Source organism: Sceloporus occidentalis, unplaced genomic scaffold (assembly GCF_023333645.1).
Source record: "Sceloporus occidentalis isolate IW3139 unplaced genomic scaffold, rSceOcc1.0.p SCAF_48, whole genome shotgun sequence".
In the NCBI taxonomy this organism is placed as follows: Eukaryota; Metazoa; Chordata; class Lepidosauria; order Squamata; family Phrynosomatidae; genus Sceloporus; species Sceloporus occidentalis.
Window position 1 is genome coordinate 3,577,029 of NW_028317028.1, and position 15,397 is coordinate 3,592,425.

At 40.8% G+C, this 15,397-nt stretch overlaps 1 protein-coding gene across 1 annotated transcript; it reads left to right on the top strand.

Moving 5' to 3' along the window:
* Positions 1–2,141: 2,141 nt before the first annotated feature.
* Positions 2,142–12,607, top strand: LOC149289127 (N-lysine methyltransferase KMT5A-like). Its single transcript, XM_089491093.1, has 8 exons — positions 2,142–2,151; positions 5,531–5,628; positions 7,609–7,765; positions 10,364–10,562; positions 11,223–11,310; positions 11,420–11,479; positions 11,699–11,889; positions 12,397–12,607. The coding sequence occupies exons 1-8, from the start codon at positions 2,142–2,144 to the stop codon at positions 12,605–12,607; spliced, it is 1,014 nt and encodes a 337-aa protein (XP_089347219.1).
* The last annotated feature ends 2,790 nt before the right edge of the window (positions 12,608–15,397 follow it).

Consider the following 15,397-nt stretch of genomic DNA (forward strand, 5'->3'; position numbering starts at 1 on the left):
ATGAAAGAAAAGTGATTACTGTAAGCACTGCAATGTGAGTTCTTAGTCCATATTTTTCTAGCTTTTCTCTCTGTTCCATTTCTTTCTCTCCCCTTTATCTCTCCATTCTCCCTATCTCTTCACATTTTTCTTTCTCTCCTTTCTCCCTATCTTTTCTCATTTATCCTTATTTCTTCCCCTTTCTCGCTGTCTATTCCCCATTTCTCCTATGATCTATTACCTTTTCTCCGTATTTATTTCCCCTCTCTCTTTTTCTCCCTGCCCTGTCGTTCTGTGGAATGAGTGTGAGGTCTGTTTGTATAAAAAGAAGGGAGCACAAGGTCTGTTTATATATACCACTGTTCTGGTGCTCCCTCACAGTCAGGTGTGTGTCTTGCAGCTTAACAATGCCCAAACATCTTATCGGTGCCATCCTTGTGCCCAAACAGCTTAACAGTGCCATCTGTGTGGCCAAACAGCCTGTCTCTGCCATATTTGTCCCCGAAAAAGCTTCCCAGTTCCATTGTTGTCCTCAAATGTGACCCTGCTACATTTGGGGGGGCAGTCCCCCTCAGGTGCTTCTCATAAGCAGGGGTTGGCTGCCCCCGGGCTGGTCCACAATTGTTCATAAAGGGCCAGTCCGCTTCAGCCCCTTTTGTGCTAATGTGAAACCCCTTGATGAGTGGCACCTGGGGTGGGCCCCCCAAACATAGCAGGGTCACATTTGAGGAAAATGATAGAACTGGGAAGCTGTTTTGGGACACAAAAATGGCAGCGACAACCTGTTTGGTCACAAAGATAGCACTGATAAGCTGTTTGGGCACAAAGAAGGCACTGTTAAGCTGTTTGGGAACAAAGATGTTTCCCATTTTCCTGCTTCTAATCAACTTTGAGGATGAAATGTTCACTTGCTGCATAATATATCACACCCACTGACAGGTGCCATGATAACAAGATTATCAGTGTTATTCATATATATCTAGAGAGAAACAGGAGAAACTCAAAGAGGAAAGGGTGGAGTTGAGAAGGAAGCAGATCACAGTCCATGACCGTCGCAGGTTCATCCACAGGTTACTATTCTCTTATGGACAGTCTAGTGGAGGAAGACTAGCCCCACTCTCCTCAACCCCTTATTTACCCCACACCCCTCACCCACCCCAGTCACAACATCACCCCACTTTCCCAGGTTTGTTCCCAATGTGTTAATCCATATGTGCCATGCCTGGATCTGGAACCACCCTCTGCAGTATTTCTTAGCTTTCTGTTACTCTGATATTTGTGCTGTGCTGCAGTGCTCATAACATATTCCTGATTTTATGAGTGTTTATACTGATGATGCTTCTGTTCTGCATAGCGGTGCATATTGTATTTCATGATGTAGTATAACGCATTTATTAAAAATGAATATTTAAATTAAAAAAATTGACCTCTTTCTATGAATGTGTACGGGGTCTCAGAGTACATCACGTGCCAAGAGATGCATTTAGTTAGACACATCTGCATATAAAATAGTTGGGGTAAGGGCAAACTATTGCACAAATGTATACGGGAAAATCTGCATTTGCAAGGAGATTACACTCAGTAAAGTGCATGTGACGGCTGTGGAATCCCTTTGATGATATTTAAGCATCCAAATAAGTGTTTTGTTTTATTTTCTTCTCATTGGAATAACACAGTTGAAACCCCTGCTTGAAAAAAGTTTTTTATGCTAGCATCCTGACACTAGAAACTTCACCTATTTGTGCGTATTTTGTGTGTCGTACGTTCACATCAGCTTCACGTTTTATTTTATTCGCGATTGGACCAATTGCGTGCTCGTTGCATTCCCACTGCAGCCAATCAGAAAAATGCAGGGGAAAATTTAAACGTGCATGCTCTAACTTAGGAGGTGTGGACGAAATGGAGGGCGTAGCAAGAGCGTCTTTGGTCTCGAACCAATAGAAACCGTACGACGATTGAAGGACGGCTAATGAATCCAATCACAAGAGAGATGGGCGGTGATATTTCCTGCCCGGCGTCTTTCTTAAAACCAGCGTATAATGCGGGGTTTTAAACTTACCGTAACTGCTTGGAGTTTGTATGGAGATGGTTATGCTCTTTGGTTCTAATAGCGATTAATACACGGGACTTTTCCTCGCGATTTACTCTGATTATAAGACACCATGGGACGAGGTATTTTTATTTCGCCTGCATACATGTATTGTGTGATTTATACGTTACATATCGGTAAATACTTTGGATGATCCGTGTAATGTTTCTGCCGGTTTGCTTTGGGTCCTCTAAGGGAAGAACTTGTTTGTAACGAAGCTCGAGTTGGTGTTGCACACTCCGGCAGTTTATCCACCGAACGCTTTTTGCCCGGTTTAGAAAGATACCCCGGATCACATGTTCTGCTCGTCCGATGTACCGATTTGCAGTGTTCCCGAGCATGAGCTGCCCAGGTCTCTCGGTAGACTAAGAAACGTTAAGTGCCGTGTACTATCCGACCTAGATGTATCCTCCCTGAAATGTATCAGTGAGCTCCAACACTTTCTTTTATAAGCCGCTGCACTCTGTACGGTGGGCAGCTAAGAAGAGGAGCCGGTTCTTCTCCGGGTACAGCCTTCTTAGTTTGTAAAGTATATTAAAAAATAATTTATAATAGGTGTAAGAGGGTGGTAGATAAGTGGAACTTTAAACATGGCTAGGACAAACATATGGCTATCCCGAACCTAAGATGAGATCAAGGACTGATTAGGGTCCAAGTCTATAAAGGAGGACAACAATGGACAGACTCTTCTGCTCTTTTATTTAAATCAAATATTTGGGCTTGACAATGCCTGGGTGCTACATTGCCATGGCAACTAGAAACCACTTCCTGGTGCCCAGGGTTTTTCAGGGCAAGGCACTGCCATCGTGAACACGCTGGGTACCTCGCTGCACCCACAGGAAAGCATGCCTGCTTCATGATGGTAGCAGATAGGCCATGGTGTGGCCTGTCTCCATGAGATGGGATTAGTATATGTGAGTGTGTGTGCTGTAGTGTCAGTGTGTATATGTATGGTGCTAGAGCCGGTGCGTGTGTGTAACTGTCTAGTGCCGGAGTCAGTGCGTCTGCTGTATTAAAGTGCCAAATCCTGTGTGCATAGTGTGTGTATTTTTATATATGTTTAGTGTTAGCCAGTGTCTGTGCGTGGTGTTAGCGTGTATGGTGTTCATGTTACAGGCTGGCATTAGCATGAGTGTGTGTCAGCATATGGTGTGTTTATTGGTGTATGGGGTTGGTGCGTCTATGACTGTAAGGTGTTAGACAGGTGTTAGCATTTTCTGTCCAAACACGGTTACTGTATTGTGTAAGAACGATGGTAAAAACATATGAGCTTGAGTCTTTATGGTGTAAAATACCCCTTGTCACGAAGGAGATCTACAGGTTAGCAATGCATTATTAGTTATATCTTTTATAGAATACAGATTAACTGTTATCTTGATATAATGTCTCCATTAAATATGGTTCCATGTTTAACCCCTTAGTGGCAAGAATGTTTTTTGTCCACGCTTTGGCATTTTTTGCAGTTTAGCTGTAACTTTCTTCTCTCGTGTAGTGTACTCGCACAAATGAGCTTTTTAGGATAAGAAGGCCGTTCTTTAGGTCTCTATTTTACTACAAAACAAAAATAATAAAACATGGTTAAAAAAATACTTTCTGCTTTTCTCTGAAAGGAAAAAAAAGTAGCATACAAAAAAAAAATCAAATCTGGTCTTTCTGCCCCCCTGTCCTATTTGGGATATGTTTAAATCCCGCTAATTCAATTTACCCCATCAAACCATATATGTTTAAAAACTAACCCCGATGGTAATTCAAAATGCTGCTATTCTATTTCTCTCCATACTGAGATTTTTGGGAAGATACAGCACCAATTTTAGAGCTTGCTAAATAAAAAAAATACTTTAAAATATTTTTTATATATATATATTTTTCGTTGGAATTGGATGGGTCCACTGATGGTGGCATCACTAGAGAATTAATTATATTTACCTTTTTTCACATTTGTTTTATATAGCACCATCATAATCCATAGCGCTGTATAATGGGTACATATAAAATAACAATTTGACTTACAGAAACAGGTGTGGAGGGCCCTGCTCAAACATATATTTCACTGACCACATAGTGATTTGTAAGTTGGGCTCCACTGAATTGCATGGTTACATGCTGAGACCCTCTGGGAACTTTTCTGGTTTTTAATCAGTTGCCATCTTGTGTATCCCCCTGCCCCCAGTTCAGTGACTGGCAGATATTTAGTTTAAAAGACTTGTTTGGAGGTGAACTTTATAAAACTAGAATACATATTTTTCCTGTCCAGGACTAATTTTCCTTAATCTCCTGAACCTTACAAAGGCTGACTGCACCAATGAGGCTACAAAAGGCAGCTTAACAATAGAGGGAGATAACCGAATGGGAAGGAATAATCATCATACAGGGCTTGAGAACTGGGATTTATGACCATTACCCCATGCTCTACACAAAAGGTGTTCTAGTGTATATTTTGAATTGGTAAACTTATGGCATGGTTACTGAGCTGTATGATGTCATATTTGGCAAAAATTACTTGTACCTCAATTACTAATAAGAAATGGAACGCTGTTACAATCTAGGAATGGTTTATCCCATGTGTTCCAAGTTAGTCAACCTACTATGGTGATGTTACCCACCACTCTAGTACCCAGGAGCCATTTAATATATAAGCTCTATACGGCTGGGACCCTCTTCTCTAATGTATTCATACCTGATATGACGAAATGTCTCCATGACTACTATACTTATGGCAGCACTTATTGTACCTCCCAGCTCATTGTACTGTGAAGCACAAAGAGTGTGTGTGTGTGTGTGTCTGTGTCAGTACATCTATAATACACACCAGGTAGATACAAAACGGACACTGGATCAAAGGATACCTAACGCATTATTCGTACAATGTGTTTATGTGGATCGAGGGAATTTGACATATGTCCCCTGGATGTGCATGTAGCTATTTCATTTTGGTTTAGGAATACTACTTTAGATGTAAAATATTTTAAGAGCAAGTGAGTTGACATTAATAAGCTTTCCGTAGGGGGAACGCCTTGTGACACATTAAGACACTCAATGTTTAGTTCACTGCTTTTGATTCACGCTTATCCAGCCTTTACATGATGATGATGGGAGTTGTAGTCAAATTTTCGGGCAGGCCTCCGTTGCCCAACCCAGGATTCTGATAGTCCAGTGCAAATAAAATGTATCCGGTTTCTCATCACGAGGCTCTGCCACCGAATAGAATTGGGTTTGCCACGTGCGTGGCCATTTTAAAAAGTAGATAATGTGAATTAAAGTGGGCTTTATCGAGTTATGCCGGCAGTCAATGGGTTAGGGGGCGGGGCTCACGTTGGGCCTGTGCGATTGGAGGGCGTGGCCGAACGTTCCTTACTTCTCGTCCCAGTCCCTTTAAAGATGGCGGCGCCTTGCCCTGCAGCTCCCGGCACAATGTGCTGAATCTCTCCCACTCAATGTAACAAATTCAACTCTGTCTCCTAGGAAAGAAAATGTCCAAACCCAGCGACGGAAGAAGCGGGGAGGCACCGGAAACCTGTCGGATCGGCGGCACCAATGAGAACCACCCGAAAATGAACGGGGTCGGTCGGCCTATTCAATACAGTGTTTACTACAAATCGGCACAAAGTAGTTCCGGATATGTGACTGCACAGGCTTTTGTGCACGTTGGTTTTCTATTAAATACTTTTATTTGGGAGGCTTTAAACATAACGTTTTGTGGCCGAACTAGTTCTTCCTGGGATCAGAGGAGACAGAAGCGCTCAGGGGATAGAGGAGCTTTTAATACAGTGCTTTATCCTTATAAGAATAGGGTAACTGGCAGCTGTGCCCTGTGGGCATTGCAAGGGTTAAAATGATAAATGTAGGGTGTGTGTATATATATATATAACACACACATTGTGATGGAATTAAGTCACACATACGTAAATAACATTTAATTTTAATGCCCAAACAGTTACTATGTCCTATCAATAGGATTTAATGTTATTTAAAAACGCCTTTAAACACCTTCTGAGTACCACAGGGCTAACGATGCACTTATATTGTGTAGCAACAGATGTCCTCAAGTAGCACAAACTTTTCCCCTTTAATCTCCTTCTGCACTACCTTGTCTGTACATGAACACATATTAAATCAGATTGATGTATTCCCATTTTTGACACCAGTAGTAGTTACCTTTTTATACTGCATATTTTACCAGAATTTGCCAAAAATTCATCTTTAATATGTCTGTGTAAAGATGTATTATAAAATTCCACATGGTAATCACATATTGCTACAAAATTGAGATTTTTCAACGTAGCACATCTTATTGATTTATCCTAATTGCATGCGAATTTGTGAAATCCATCATTGGAGAATATGGTGCTATATAAATCAAAAATTATAAATACAAAATACTCTGGACTGTGTTGGATACACCTGGTCTAGTTGCGTTGATCCTATGGTGCCAAAGAGTTATGGCTTCTCTGATTTTAATATTTTGGGCCACTATGGTGGTTTTGCTTGCAGTTCCACACACAACCACTAGGAGTTGCCAGAAAACAAGGGTATTATGCAGCATTACCTGCCACTGGTCCCTTGCTGTGCATTTCAGGTATAACTGATAGCAATGTCCAATTTTCTCCTAAGCTCTGAGAAACGCTTTGGGAATCTGTATTGTTGGATCAGGTGTCCCAGGTTCAATTGGTTCATGGGCACAAAGCTAGCTCCTTGATCAGGTTTTTCGTAGCTAGGTGCAAGCCGGGGGGGGGGGGGGGGGTTGTGGTAATATGAATATGACTCAAATTAAATACCTGAATATACCCGAGGGGCCTATAATTGCTGTCTCAGGATTCCAGCTGATATTAACCCTTGTATGATGGGAGATTGGACACAGGTGGCCCAGAAGCTGACTGCAGAAATTAAGAGTCAGACATATTTTGGTTCTAGTACTTTAAGTATTGTGAATGTTCCACGTTCTTTTGAGTCGACCCCTCTTTATACCGAAGGACCATAGGATTTGTATGGTGAAGCCAATCGTTTCAAATGGCCAAAGGGAAATACTAGATGCATGTGGCTTAGGGTCATAGTTTAAGAAGACTTATGACATATTAATTGCTCTTATATAGTTATGTGATACTTGTCGCAATCTGTTATAATTTTCAGTTTAATTTATAAACCACTTATCTGCTTGCTCTGTTAGGGCGGTAGAACAATGATATCCGGCAAACATTCTGAGCTTCTAGAGGAGCGCAATAGTGGGATTTGTGCCCCCAAGAGTGAGTTTATCATCTACAGGGGGAATCCTATGCCTTCTCACCTAAAGTACAAGACAGTGACTTTCATTGGTCAAGATGTCCAGCTTGGTAATTTAAGACCAAGTCACTGCATTAGAAGGAGTTGGTGTTCAGTTGGGCCAAGAAAACAGAGCTAGAACATATTAAAATGCCTAATATACAGCTGCATGAAAACGCTATATAGAACATATTATATATTCTAACCCAATGGGGGTTGCTGTACATAGTTGGTGATGTTGAAAGGTAAATGGCATTGACGGTACGTGTTTTCTGTTTATCCAGGATCTGTTTTTCATTGGTCAATCAAAAATCTACTCTTACATGAGCCCTACGAAACCCTCCACTACCCGTCCACCCCTTCAAGAAGAAAACTCGGTCATACACCATGAGGGCAAATGTCCAGGAAAAACACATACAGAGACTCCCAAAAAAGCAGAATGTAAGTCTTCAGGTGGGCATTGGGAAGGAGTGGAGTTCCACAAGACCTTTCCGTGTTTTTTGTCTATTAGAATTTAAAGATTTAACAACAAAAAAGCAAAAAATTTCCAAAGTTTGCTTACATACAGTCAATATAAATAATTTTAACCCCTTAAGGACAATGGGTGGTCCCTTAACCCATTGAAAACAATGCATTTTGAGCCCGTACATGTGTACGGGCTTTGTCATTAGTGATGACCAGTGTTGGGCAAGAGTATTTTCCCTTAATGGGCCACTGCAGTCATGCATGAGCCGAGTGGTGCCCCCCCCCAGCTATTTTCTGTGCCGGTTATGTGTTTGGCTGAACACATATCCTTTCTTCCCATTTTGATTCAGTTCTGGTTCTCCAAACACTGCCAATTCAGACCCCTTTGTGCATGGGCGACACACTTCCATTGTGATTTTTCTTCCTGCTCACTCCAGAATACACATTATAATGTAAACTCCTTCTGGCTTCAATAAATATTCCTCTCCAGAAAAAAAATAGCAAGAATTGTGTATATATAGTCTTGAAAGTTTCTAGTTCAAACCAGAACATATTTCTTAGATCATGCTGTAAGTGTGAATATTTTGGATTAGCTACCGTATTTGCTCGATTATAAGACAAGTTTTTTTTTTTGTTTTTTTTTATACCAGTCTTATAATTAGGGCTGCAACAACTAATCGATAAAATCGATAATAATCGATAATGAAAATCGTTGCCAACGAATTTCATTATCGATTAGTTGAATCGATTTTTATCGATTATTAAATGAGGGTTTTTTCAGAGCAAACGCTCTGAATAATACCCCTCATTATATAATCCGTTTAGTCTGACTCACAGCAGCAGCTCCTACTTACCAGCCCCTCCCTGTAATCACTGTGACAACTGGCCCCGCCCCCTTCCTTCTCCCAGAAGGCCAGAACCACATGGCTGTGACACTCATCTAACTGTGAGTATAACATTAATATTTGGGCTACTGAAAGTTAGGGGAGGTGGGAGTTAATTTAGGGGCTGTTATGGTTAATGGGGTGTTTAGGGTTCATTTAGGGGCAGTTATGGTTAATGGGGTGTTTAGGGTTAATTTAGGGACAGTTATGGTTAATAGGGTGTTTAGGGTTAATTTAGGGGCAGCTATGGTTAATGGGGTGTTTAGGGTTAATTTAATGAGGACTGAGGGTTAATTTTATTAATTAAAGTTAACTTAAGGTGCAGTTAGAGATAAAGGGGGGCAAACTAAGGGGAATCTAAATCCTGGGGGCAGTGAAGATTAACCCAGTACTTATTTATAAAAGTATGGTCTGTGACTCTATGAAGGGACTATGAGATATCTGGGGGCTATACGGCATATCTGGGGAGGACGGAGTGACATATCTGGGGGTATAAGGCATATAGGGTATATAAGGCATATGTGGGGAGGGCAGTGTGGCATGTCTGGGGAGGATGGAGTGGTGTATCGGGGTATAAGGTGTATCAGGCACAGTGGCATATGTGGGGGTAGAGTGGAGTGGCATATGTGGGAGGCAGCGTGGAGTGGCATATGTGGGAGGCAGCGTGGAGTGGCATATGTGGGAGGCAGCGTGGAGTGGCATATGTGGGAGGCAGCGTGGAGTGGCATATGTGGGAGGCAGCGTGGAGTGGCATATGTGGGAGGCAGCGTGGAGTGGCATATGTGGGAGGCAGCGTGGAGTGGCATATGTGGGAGGCAGCGTGGAGTGGCATATGTGGGAGGCAGCGTGGCAAGCCTGGGCTCAAACGTGCATAAATTGGGGGGGGGCTGGTAGCGAAATAAAGGCAAGAAATGCATTTTATCAAAGTTTTTTTTTTATTATGCTGTTTGTATTTAATATAATTCGTTTATTACATTATTTTAAATAAATGAAAAATGTACATTCGTTTTTTTTATCCGATTAATCGAAAAAATAATCGGCCAACTAATCGATTATGAAAATAATCGTTAGTTGCAGCCCTACTTATAATTGAGGTTGTCTTATAATCAGACTTCAAATAGAGGGCTAACTATGAGACTAAGATCCAGATCACCCGGGGGGAGAATGTTTATATGGGGGTCATAAGACTTTTCTGGAGGCAGAGTGCCCCATGATATGCCTTTTAACCCCTGCCAGAGTGGCATATAGGGGGTTAAGACATATCATGGGGCAGAGTGGTGTATAGGAGGGTATAAGGCATATTGGGGGGGGGGCAGAGTGGCCAGCCTGGGGGCAGAGTGGCCAGCCTGGGGGCAGAGTGGCCAGCCTGGGGTGGGGGCAGGTTGGCAAATAAAAACACAATTTCCTCAATCATAGCTTTTATTAAATATGAAAAAATAGTTTACATGAATTAACACTAGTAAAACTTTTTTCCTGTTGGGTCATCTTATAGTCGGGCTTTTTCTTTTATTCCTAAATTAGTAATCAGATTTTGGGGGGTCGTCTTATAATCGAGCAAATACGGTTTATAAGACAGCATGTCTTAGGACACTTACACAATGTTATTGAATCACTATAGTTAGAGGGGTTTCTTTTTTTTTTTATATTTATTTTGATTGTGGGTTAGTGATGGTTTACATATCCATTTTAGCTGATAAAAGAAAAAATGTTACAGCAACAGAGCTGGTGGTGAAATCAAGAGAACACAAGGATACAGGCTGCAATTCATCGGAAACGTTTCCTGACCAAAAACAAAACCTAATAGATACCCCTAAAAACTTTGAATCGCCCCCCGTGGGTCAGAAGTCTGAGCCTCAGAAGAAAGTCAAAGCAAAACCTACCAGGAGAAGGTGAGTAATGGGCATGTCCTTGTATATTCCCAGAGCATCTCTACCCCTTTCACTTTTATATTAAAGAGCCAATTCATAGCTAGTTTTAGTGTCATTTCATAGATTTGCCTGCACTGCACAGTAGTAGTCAGCGTGTCTCCGTAAATGCCCCTGCTAAAGCCGAGGAACCCACTGTGTATGACGGGTAACGGAGGTGCTGCCTCGGTTATCGGTGATTTGACAAGGTCAACCAGTAAGACCATACTTTCAAAGTCGCGTGTTAAAGATATGAGTGCAAGCTGCATGGGTTACTGCTTGCATGGAAGAGAGGCTCAGAGTTAGTGATAGGACCTTCCATCCAGCAGACACAGGAGCAGAGATATTGTGTGGGTAGGAGCTTCATTCGGTGGGAATGTCTCTCTGTTTAGCAAAGCACCCGACATACAAAACATTTAAGGGTATTGTTTAGGCTTTAGTGCTTCTTCATATGGTGGTCTGTATTCCAAATTTCTCAGTAGCTCTGCTACACAGTCCAAATAAATAAATATATCAGAGCCTCTGGCCAATGCTACTGCATGGGGACACAAACTGTGGTGGGTGGGTGTGTATAATATAAATGACTATCTTCAATAACTCGCATGTTGCCATGGAACTATGAAATATTTTTTTCTCCCTCTATAGGGCTCAAACAAAGAATTCCCCCAACAGAAAAGTCACTGACTATTTTCCAGTAAGAAGGAGCTGTAGAAAAAGTAAAACAGAATTAGAGGTGCTTATTTTTAAGGATTTTATTTTTCTGTGGAATTTTGTTTTCTTTTTTTCTTCAATGTATCTTATACCTCCATTATTACTTTTTTTTTTTATTTTTTTTTTTGTAGATAGAAGAAAAGAAGAGGATAGATGAATTGATCAAAACTGGAAAAGAAGAAGGGATGAAGGTAAGTTCCCCTTTCGCTTTAGTGAAATAAGTATCAATCAGAAATATTGTTCGTATACTTTGTAGTCTTTGGCTGTGTGTTTTCTGGCACTCCCAATGCTTTTCTATCAATAAAGCTGGATTAAGTCCTAAACAATAGACTTCATCCGGTACTACTTTATTTGCGTTTTCAAGTATATGGGAACTTTTATTTTACTTGTTGGAATTTCATTTTCTGCAGGTTGACATAATTAGTGGAAAAGGAAGAGGGGTGATTGCAACACGACACTTCCAGCGTGGGGAATTTGTTGTTGAATATCACGGGGACCTTATAGAGATAACGGATGCGAAGAAACGAGAAGCTGTGTATGCGCAAGACTCCTCCACTGGCTGCTACATGTATTATTTTCAGTATCTGAATAAAACCTACTGGTAAGTTACTTTTTACTGTCTGTACCCACCATAAATCCCAGCAAATTAACCAAACCTTAATTTCCTTTAATGTACTCTTACCTGTAAACCAAATGGTATATTTTCCAATACCATTCATATGTTAACATCCCCAAAAACTGATTAAAATTTCATTTTAAGAGGAGAGTTCTCAATGTAGAACGGTTATATAAATATTGGCGTAGTTTCCCTTGATGACTTTGCGCTAGAGGTATTTTAACTTTGTCTTTGGAGATATGACAAGATTGCCCCTTTGGGGAAAATGGCTAAGCATGAATATTTATTCTATTACTTCCCCTTTGAACTGTGAAGGATTGATCAGGATCCACATCTCCATTCCTCCAGGGTTGGGTTCCTCAGCACAGGTGCCTCAATTAAAAATGAAACCAAACTGTTTGTGGACCCCAAGGATGAGTCGAGCAGCCCTGGATTAAGTGGTTTTAAGTTTGTTTCTTGTCTTTTTAACATCTTACGTTTTTCTGACGTTAGTGTGGATGCCACAAAAGAAAGCAACCGTTTAGGAAGACTTGTGAACCATAGCAAGACCGGAAACTGTCACACCAAACTACACAACATCAACGATGTACCTCACCTCATACTGATTGCATCACGGGACATCAAAGCAGGCGAGGAATTACTGTACGACTATGGGGACCGTAGCAAATCTTCCATTGAAGCACATCCTTGGCTTAAGCACTGATCATCTTATAGACTGTCAGTGATTTTAGAGTTTTCTTTGTGAACTGCTTCTTTTTGGTTTTTAAATCCCCCTTTTACATAAACATATAAGCAATTGGTGTGCATTTACATACAGGCTGTCTTAGAGATTACCAAAACTTTTTATATGCAATTTTTTTTTTTTTTTTGTACTTTTTTTGCATAGAGCGAAGCCAGAGCTTCCAAAGCATGCAATGAACTAATATGCAGTTTTTATGTGTATGTGCAAAAGAGAAATATTCCTTGTGCCGTGTTGACAATTCCGTTTTTGAGGTAGTGCATAGGGTGGTCTAATCTTCAAGTCATGGATTGGAGAATGCCGGAGATTTAGGGTTTTGTGAAGATGTCTTGCTGTATGACAACAAAAGGCATATTGGTCATATTTGTAACTTCCTACTTTTTTTTTTTTTATACCCTACCTGGTTCATACTGGAGTTTACACAATGTATAGGGCAATAATATGTAAACCAGCTGAAAATGAGCATACAACAGCTTTCAGCACCTCTAAGATCATTGCTGGCAAGTCTCTAGTGCTGTACATAAATGTGCAGTGGTGTGCTGGTCTTACCACCACTGCATGATACTTCCAATAACGGGTTGTTTCTCATACACAATGTTTGATCAATGTCCCCTAATGACAGATGGACAAGCTGTAGACAACCATCACCTGGTGCCATCAATTGGTTTAGCATTAAATGTGTTCAACAACAGGAGCGTAAGGCTCATTTTTAGTACGTACAAGTGGCTTTTTTTTAGGGATTCACTCTATAGTGTTTGCCTAAAGCTTTCCTTTGAAAGGGACCAGTTCTTATGTGGATGTAAACTTTATGCTTCTAAAATGAAGATATTTTATGCATCTGGGTTCTTAAAACATTCATACTCCACCAATGCAGGCGATGTGCTGGCATAGGTATCTTAACTGGCCTTTGTCACAGATCCACCTGAGCTCACGATGGGGGCTGCTGAAAACCTGCATTGTCTACTTGAGAATGACGTTTTAAGAAGCTCTGATGAAGAATGCCCAGAAATGTCCTACAAAGCCTTTTGGTGCACATACAGTTGGGATTATGGACAGTAACTTTTGCCGTTGGGTTTCTGGGACTTTTCTGGGTGTTTGATTTAATTGGGAAATCTAGCACCTTTAGACAAAATAAAATTTTAATTGGTATTATATTCCCTACCATGGCAGGGCTAAGCGTGAGAATTAATGTATGACTTCTGCAGCGATGAGAATGGATCTATTTTCTGGATGTCATGCAGACTGTTACTGTAATAGTTCTAGGAAGACTTTTAATGCAGTGAGTGTAGATTATCAGGTAAAAACAAACTTACATTTTATATATAAAAAAAGACTCTGGAATAAATATTTATTGCTAAGAAACTGGTGTGGCTTTTTATTTGTATTTTTTTATTTTGACACTATTCCACTTACACAAGCCTTCCTAGTATTGCTTACTGGAAAATGCTTGACAACATTCTTTGATGTACTTTATTTATTTATTTATTTTTTGATGGAAGCACTTAATTGTGACAAAATTGGTTGCTGATCTTGCCGTAAAACTGCAAAAGCTTCTAAAACACTTCTGGTTTTTCTGATTACATTTTCAGAGACCATTTTGCTTAGCTAAATATTTGTATGCTAGTGTTCAATGTCTAGTGTAAGTAGAACTTAACCTTTTATCCCCCCCTCACGCTTTTTTTTTTTTTTTTTTTTATATATATTTATAATGAAATGTTCAATTTAGAGGTGTTTTTTTTTTTTTTTTTTTTTGAATGGAAATCTAGAATTTAATTGCCCATTTAGCCAACCAATGTGGTTCATTGGAACTACATCATTTTCTTAATGGTTCACAGTAAAATGGCGGTGACTGATGGAACTTTGCTTCCCTGGCCGTTTTTGGTTGCACAGGTTGAGAACTGAGTAGCTCTGTCTCAGGTAGCGCAGGAACAGATAAAAGGTTAACCCTCCCCTCTTGTTTCCAGCCTGTCGTGTTGCTCCTGGGACTTGAGTTGGTCTGGCTTACGATTCCCTGGCTCTTTAATCCTTTCTGCTATGTGCTTGGTGGGCTCTCTCCCTTCAGAAGACGGTCTGTCGAAGCAGATCTGTGCTCCGCTCACTGAGGTGGTGAATGGGGGGGGGGGGGGGGGGGGGCAATATCATTCAGCGATTTCTATGATTTTTTTCGCTCTGGATTCCTGTTTTATAGATGCCAATCACTGTGGTTGGCCATCAAGAAGTGAGTTTGTGCAAGAAGTCTGGTCCCCCCCAAAGAAAGTTATCATATCAACTATTTGAACCTGCTGTCAGTCGGGGGGGGGGGGGGGGGCTTGAGGGCTTTAGTGCCCTACTGTTGACACAAAGCCATTCACATTCTTTCAGAAAACACAACGTTGCTGGCCTTTGTTCACAAAGGAGGGGAAACAAGCAGAAAGCCCTTGGATTCCTCAAGCTACAGATCTGTGGGTAGCTGCACAGACCCTCTTAAGAACTCTGGGCTTAGGTACTGCATTAACCATGCAAAAAGTATATATATATCTATCCTAAAGTGCTATATCTTCACAAAAATTCTCACAGGGAAAGCGTTAAAATACTGGTATGTTAAATGCGCATGGGGTGTCTAAAATAAAATGTAAAAAATGTAGGATTTGTTAGGGTAAATTGAATCCCCCTGTTCAAAGATGTCCCAAAAATAGGACATTGGACATCTGGTCAGTCTGTGTCCATCTCCACAAAAAAAAGTGCTCACGTCTCACAGGTGGCCTTTTACCTCGC